This window comes from Lolium rigidum, chromosome 3 (genome assembly GCF_022539505.1).
Source record: "Lolium rigidum isolate FL_2022 chromosome 3, APGP_CSIRO_Lrig_0.1, whole genome shotgun sequence".
NCBI lineage: Eukaryota > Viridiplantae > Streptophyta > Magnoliopsida > Poales > Poaceae > Lolium > Lolium rigidum.
In genome coordinates, this window is record NC_061510.1 from 82,362,840 (window position 1) to 82,370,934 (window position 8,095).

The 8,095-nt window shown below is 49.6% G+C and overlaps 1 protein-coding gene across 1 annotated transcript; it reads right to left on the reverse strand.

The window, feature by feature from the left end:
- Nucleotides 1–1,646: 1,646 nt before the first annotated feature.
- LOC124697128 (protein indeterminate-domain 16-like) lies at nt 1,647–6,287 on the reverse strand. Its single transcript, XM_047229761.1, has 3 exons — nt 6,101–6,287; nt 5,518–5,989; nt 1,647–2,280 (listed from the first exon to the last, which is right to left on the reverse strand). The coding sequence occupies exons 1-3, from the start codon at nt 6,285–6,287 to the stop codon at nt 1,647–1,649; spliced, it is 1,293 nt and encodes a 430-aa protein (XP_047085717.1).
- Between the last annotated feature and the right edge of the window lie 1,808 nt (nt 6,288–8,095).

Consider the following 8,095-nt stretch of genomic DNA (forward strand, 5'->3'; position numbering starts at 1 on the left):
TTGTTAAGTATTCAGATGTATGGGCTGTTAGTTATTATAACTAGAACTCTTAAGGCCACTTCTATTGCACGGTTAAGTAATCGGTGGGTTATTATCACTAGTTATGCATTGTTATAAGGAAAAGTCTACCCCCAGCGGCTCACACGAGCATCTTTCCCCCACGCCTAGCTACTTATTCTCGATGCCATGGTGGAGCTCGCCAGCCTGGACGTCCATCGCTGCTGCTCCTCCGCCTAGGGGCGCGCTTGGTGAGCACCACCTACCGCCTCCCCTGCTCCTCGCCTAGCGTTAGCTGCCGGCAATCTGCTCCTTTGTGCGGGGGATGCGTGAGGCCATGGTGGAGCTCGTCCGCCTGGACGACCACCGCGCTACTCCTCCGCCTAGGGGTGCCCTTGCTGAGCACCATCGGCCACCGCCCCTGCTCCTCGCCGCGTCGGCCGCCAATATGCTCCTCCATGTGGGGGACGCTGATGGATCTCTAGCTCCCTCCCGAACCTGGCAGGCGACGAGGCAGCTAATCTCCGCCACATGCAGCCTAGTGTCGATGCTCGTCGGGCGTATCCCTCTAAATGGACGACTTGCTCGTTACACTTCGCTGCCCTGAAGAAGATGACTTCCCCAAGAAAGTTGGTAGAGATATTAATTGGATTTGGCTTCGACGATCTCCGGCGTGGAAAATTGGTAGGGGATCCAGACGAGTCAATCGATTTTATCTCTGGTTGACCTCACGGGCGGCGGATTGTTAGCCGGTGATCTTGAATCGTCCATGACAATAACTTCATTTGTCGATTGTGAAGGTCATTTTGCTGGGTTTATTTTTGATGTTACATATGGTGCCACATTTTGATACATGTATTTACACGTTTTGTTGTATAAATATGAGCAAAGTGATACATGAATTTTCTATGTACGGTACAGAGAAACTACATCAATGTTACATACATATTCTTACAATGTTAGAGAAGCTAGGAAAAAAATGTTGGATGCATTCGAGAGAAATGAAACAAAACTATGTTGCATTTTTCAAAATGTTACATATACACAGAAAAATATTACAATATGATTTGTTTGTACCACTGGTAAAAAAAATTACCATTATTTTGTGACTAAATGAAAAATGTTAGAGACAAATGTCACATAATCTGAAAAAATTGATACATACGAACCAATTTTGTACCATAATCGGACGCGCGAAAATATTGGAGACAAATGTTACATACTCTAAAAAAAAATTAATACATACGAACCTTTTTTGTATCATAATCAGACGCGTGAAAATGTTGAAGACACATGTTACATACTCTAAAAACATTGATACATATGAACCGTTTTTTAAGCCTAGCGCTTGCCCAAATTGGATTGGATTTAGCCCAAATTCCACGAACCCTAAAAAGTATATTGTTGCCGACGTGGTAGATCGGAATGGTATGGTAGTATCAATCAATTTCTACTTTTCTACTTTGAGCGTGAACAAGCATCACCAAACAACATACATGTATACAAAAGCATTCCTTCTTTCATGGCCAAACAACATTACATTACGGGCCGGCCTTGGTTACATACACACACACGCGCATGCGTGCACTCACGTACGTACGACGCGCGAGCGCAAATGTTGCACATGCATGTACTAGCTAGATGGCTCATTACAGTCCTAACCCTGCTCCTCTCCTCAGGGACTCGCAGGCCACCGCCGAGGCGCCGCCGTGGCCGTGGCCGTGGCCGTGCCCGTCGCCGCCGGCCGCGACGACGCCCACCATGGGCACTACGGCGAAGGAGCGCTGGCGGCAGGCGTGGCACGTGACCTGCGCGAGCAGCCGCGCGGCGTGGTCGCGCAGCGCGCACGCCCGCTCGAGCTCGCCCCTGGCGCGCTGGCGCGCGCGGCGGGCCTCCTCCAGCGCGCGCTCCGCCGCCGCGGCCTCGTCGCGCGCCCGCGCCCGCTCGGCGTCCGCGCAGGCCTTCTCCTGCATGGCGCGCCGCACCTCCTCCCTCCCGTCGTCCGAGGCGGCGCCGTCCGGGGCGCCGATGGAGAGCTCGAGCTTCGTCGTGGTGTGTGGCTCGTGGGAGGCCGAGAATAAGCTGGCGGTGGAGGTCGGAGGCGCCTTGGTGGCTGCCGGTAGGAGCTGGAGCTCCGGCGGCGGCGTCGGTGGCGCGCCGCCGGAGATAGGATGCCTCATGACGGATGGGCGGAGCGCCGGGAGCACCGGCGGCACGGCCGCCGCCTCGCCGCGGATCCGGCCGGAGTTGCACGCGTCCTGGTGCTCGATGAAGCTCTCCACCCTGCAATGCAACACACAAGCAGCTTGGCATTAAGCAACACAACAGTCGATCCGATCCATAACCTGCATGCATGGACGCCTATGCTTCTACACAACTTGTCCAGTCGTTCTCACTAGCAGGACGTACGTTACGTACTTGTATACATGTTTGCAGGTCGGGAAGAGTACGAACGTACGTACGTCCCATAATTCTTCACGTTAGGTGTAATGCATGATTGCCCCTCGATCTCTCGCGCGGTCGGCCGTGCCCGCCCGCCCACACAGCTAGCCCATACGGCAATTCAGCACTTGGCGCGGATCGAAAGCGACCACACGGCATGTACCGATCGACAAGACAACGAGACCGGTCGTTCGATGGATGGACGGACGCTATCTAATCGGTCCAGCAAGATACTGGTGGGCGGTCTGGCGAAAACGTGTACCGACCGACCTGCAGGATCATCGATCAACTAATTGCCCACGAGACCCGAAGCATCACTTCAGTACTTCGATCTGGCCGGGACCAAACGCGGTGAGTGTTTGTGCACAGTGCTCTACAGCGAGAAATACTATTGAACCAATCGATCGAGCACCATCTTGCCACGGCAGATCGATCATCAAAGGGACCGTGTGCATGTCACCAACTTGCATTGCTTGAACACGACTCATTCATCTGAGTTGCACGAACCGGTTTGTTCACTACAAAGCTTAAGCTTATACTGTTGAAAAACAAGAAAAAGAGAAAATCTCCAATTTGATATATGAAGTTGCTTTAAATGTGCGTTTTAGTCACGAACTTGCAAATCATGAATTTTAGGTCAAGAAGTTACCCCGCTCGAGCGTTGGAAACCGTGAATTTTTGGTCAATGTATATGTGTCCATTATACTTCAAAAAGCAAAGGCGGCGGCTAGGGTTTCTTCCCCCCCGTCGGTCCACCCTGCCTCCTATGGCCTTTCAGCCCTTGAGGTGTGAAGTCTCTTGCCAGCAGAACGGCTCATGTTTCTTGTTTTAGGTTTTTCCTATGTCTTCTTCGGGATGATGACGAGGCGGCGGTATGAAGTCGGGATAATGCTCTTCACGTCTTATCCTCGCTTCGCTGGCGCGCATATATAGCGCTAGTGGAGTGCATGTGAAGTTGTATGCCTGGCGGATATGCTGGGATCTAGTCGGGTTCCGTGTTCGTTGGTGTGATTTCAGATCTACCTCTACGGATTTATGGTTCTTATTGTTGGTGATGATTGCTTCTCTACTGTGCATTGATCGTTTGTGTCTTAGGACAACAAACTTCACGTTTATCTATTACAACAAGCCTTACTATGACCCGCTTTTCCTGTCTCAGCGATGACCGTGGTGCATCTTCAGCTCGTGCAGTTGTTGAAAGACGGTCTAATAACCTTTTTGTTTTATTTTTTATTTCTACAACATTTTGAAATGCTATCGATGATTATTAATAAATCGGTGGCACATTTGGCAAAAGGAAAAATGGCAGTGGGGACGTGCACGGGTGCCTGCCCGGCCAGCCGTTACACGATCTATGTGAGTGCCCGGTCAGTGACAAGGGAGTGTGGCTGCCAAGTGCCAATTATTAAAGTGCCAGGTAGCCCAGTGCTGCTTGTTTTTTGTCTATGCAGCACATGGCCTCCTGTCCTGGGCCGTGTTGCAACTAGCGATCGAGAGTGGTGCGCGCGCGCTCTCTTGTACTTTGGTGGATCGCAAGCGGGGTCCGAGGAACGGGAGCGGCTTGTCTCTACCTGCCTAACTGCTAGCTAAAGCCCCTAGCTAGTGCTGGTCGATCACTAATTCACTACCCCCGTACAAACAGTAGCTCCCCTGTTCCACGACACATGGCATTTTTTGGCTTTCACACGGTATCCAGTGAGCAAACTTATTGGGGGAATGCCACTTATGTCAGCACCTTTTTTTCATCTTAAAGCAAATTTAATGGATTGGATTTTTTTTCCTATTTGCAACTGGGAAAAATGTTAGTCACAGTCCATATGCAACGTACAAGACATCACAAATCACAACGCGATCCAATGGTTTAGAAGTCGACTCAGATGTTGTTCATTCTTAGTCGACTTGTAATTCGCAAAACCGAACATATTACTCCTCGATAATACTAGGACCCAAATCGTGTGCGGAAATCTAGGGCACGCCGCAATGGCAAGGTTAGGAATGGAAGTTTTCATTCTACCATTGGTTGAAAAATCGAACTTGTATGCGCAAGGAGACAATAAATTTCATGCGCGCCCGTTAAAATTTCCAAAATACTATGTTCAGTAAAATATAGGATATCAGATGATAGTACTCCGAGGTAATGCAATCATATTGTATTTACTCCCTTTGTTCCAAAACTAAAACTAAAACCACGACTCAAATTATGGAATTGGAGGTACATATAGTACTCTTTTTAGAGCTGTGGTGCCCGGTTAACTTTCTTCTCTTGTATACACGGTTAACCTTGAGTGCTTGTGGTGCTACCTAACAATATTCTATTTTATATGCATAATGGCACATGCATGCAGCAGTTGCAACAGACTTAATTAGTGTGTGTTAAGAGAGAGTGCCAACATAATTAGAATGGTAGGCCGACTTCTTTGAGTTGAGCTTACGGGAGCTAGGTAGCAGCACTAGCAGAGTGTTGGGAGAATGGTGATGAGACAGATTTTGGTCGATGCGCGGTCGCTTTCCCGGTGGAATTTTCGGTCCTACCGCAATCCGCCACCGAAATGATCATCTCATTGCTTTTCATTTCTCCCTAAGCTTCTTCCTTTTTCATTATATGGGCCGATGATACTATGGATCCCACTCGACCTGGATATATGCATGTCATCAGCCTCGACCAGGTCCCCATCCACGTCCGTACACAAATATGCTATAGCTAGCTTGCATGCTAAACTATGGATCGATCGATCAAACTCTAGTTAATTCATGTCGGCTGCCTACACATAATATATACCTCTCTTCAATCTTTTCTTTCCCAGAGCTAATTAAGCTACCCAGCAATCCACCGTCACATCTTTTGTCTTGTCTCCATCGATCGATGCTAATTAAGCTAGCCAACTAATCAGAAAACAATATGTTGGTGTTTATTAGTTATCATCTTACGGCAACTTACTACGTTCTAGTGCGAGTGTGCGACCGTACCTAGGTGAGGTGATCCAAATTTGAACTAAAACCCGGACAAGAATTATGAGAGCAGAGGAACATTATCCTATCGTAACTGAAGAAGTTGGCGTTGCATGGAGTTGTTTGTACCGTGAGAAGACGCGGCCGCAGTCGCAGGAGTGGCCGCGGGTGCCGCAGGTCTTGAGGTGCGCCTTGTAGTCGGACTGCACGGCGTAGCCCTTGGCGCAGCGGGCGCACACCCACTGCCGCCGCCCGCCGTGCTTCCGCCGGAAGTGCTTCTTGATCCCCACCAGGTCGCCCAGCGCGTGGGCAGGGTCGTGGTGGAGGCAGCTTGGCTCCGGGCACACGAACACGCGCTTCCGAGGCGCCGCCGTCGACGCCGCTCCTGCTCCTCCCGTGCCGCCGCCGTTGCTCCCGTCCTCTCCTCCTCCAGAGGGCGGCGCCGGCGCCCGCTTCACCAGCCGCCACGGCACCTTGTGCCGCCGCCGGTGCATCTGCAGGTTCTGCTCCCGCTGGAACCCCTGCCCGCAGATCTCGCACACGTACCGGTCCGACTCCAGCAACGTCTGAGGCGTCAGCGCCACCACCTCAGCATCAGGGTCTACATTTGTAAGTGTCAGCCAATCAATCTACGGTGCATTATTTACGTACACATTAACCAACCATTTATGATCGATCAACATACGTGCAAGTTGATGATCGACATGCGTACCTGGTGTGCCCGGCGGGCGCCTCTTGCGCTTGGCGGGGGAGGGCTGGTCGGCGGCGACGCAGGATGAGCTGGTGACGACGGGCGGAGGCGGCACCGGCGGCAGCAGCAGCTGCTGCTGAGAGGACGGGGACGACGACGAGGTTGAAGACGAGGCCAACATTTGGTGGTGGCTCTTGACTAGTGCCATAAGCGTCGGGGGAGCTTTCTTCTTTTTAAGGGCTAACCTCACTAGCTACGTGCCCTTGCCCGCAACTAGCTACCTAGGCTACCTTGCCTTGCCTCGGCCTTTGGCTTGCCTCCTTTCCCTCTTCTCTTTTTGCTCCTTAGTGGGATAGGGGTGCCAACGGAGGCTTTATGGGGTGGAAAGGCGAGGCTGCATTGTGCTTGTGATCTTGCGTGTGTGTGTTGTAGAAAGGGTTGGGGCATGAGGGGGATCATATATAGCTAGGGAGGAGGGAGGGGGTGAAAAAAAGGGCTTTGTCTATATCTCTTTGATTGCTTTCCCCGCTTGCTGCATCGGTGTGTGGGTGTGGCGCCCTTTCCCTGAAGGGGGAATGTGTCTCATATACTCATTGGATGGGCAGCTTTTATCAAGGCTTTGTTTGTTTGTTTTGGTGGGTTTTAAAGATGGGGGTCATAAGACTAGTCTACCTTCCAATCTCATCGGCGCAGTTAATGGGATGCATTAGCTTCATTGATAAGATTAGCTCTTTAATTGCATGTGCTTGTGTACATCGTGTTGTTGTACTCCTACTATCAATTTCACATCTCTCTCCCTTTCTCTATCTTTCTTAGATATGAGTTAGGCGGATAGATGTGACTTCACTCCATGCATTCAGTCTTTAATATTAGAGTAATGTGGAAATGCAGGCCTACATTTTTTTCTAATGTTATTTTCAGATGGTTGATACATATGTATCGATCCTTAGTGATTCGTGCACTCATATGATCCTTTTTTACTTTTCTTTTGTACCCGAACTACTTTGAATAAGGTAATAAAATGTCTATATGCAACGGTCAATGCAAGGGCCAGAGCTACTCCCCCCCCCCCCCCTTTTCAAAAAAGCACGTCTCATTTTTTTTGTTAAATTCAATTCAATTATCATGACCATTAGATCGTCATATGCAAACATAACATTTTCTCATCCTCATATTCTCGAGGCGATGGTAGAGGAGGTGGCGTTCTTCGTCAGGCGACGAGGCCGGTATGCCGATGACATGGATCACAGATGAGGGGGTCGCGTATTCTGGTGGCAAGAGGATGCATATAATGTGGTGAGCCAGTGGTAAGGAGCAGCGGTACCATGGGTGAGCCATCGGTATGGGAGCGAGCGACATGAGGGGAATTGAGAGGAGAGATGGAGTCGCGACTGTGAGAGAGAGGGAGTGGCTATCTAGTTAAGGGAATAGCCATGTGTATATATGGACCCAAAAAATGGGCATTTGGGTTGCCCACATCGCACATGTGCAAACAAAAATGTCTGTGGGCGACCTGCCCGTATCAGCGATGGTCGTACATTGATATTTGTTGCTGATGTGACTTGCCTCGTGGTCGCCAATTTTCGGTGTGTCATCACACATGAGCAAATGTTTTTTACAGTTTTCAGCGCTTAGGTTCATTATGTACTAGTGTATGGATGCCTTTCCTTGACCGAGACATGGATTCTTCCCTTCCCCAAAATTCTGAATCAAAACCTGGCATGGCTCGATGTTATCTTTTTCTGTTGACACGAGAAAGAACAGAGTAATACGAATATCAGTAATACAAGTAGAGTGGAACATACACAGCTACTTTGTTTTGTTTCGGTGTGCGTCTCATATACACATGTGTTGGTGCCATGGTGACCATGTTAAAGCTAATTCAATTCCGTACCCGAATCAAATATCACACCCTTTGGATATCTATCCAACCATTCATACTTTCATCATCCTCCTATTGTCAACCCAAATACTAAGCAAGGGCGGAGTAAGGCTCAGCATTTTCACCAAAGAGCA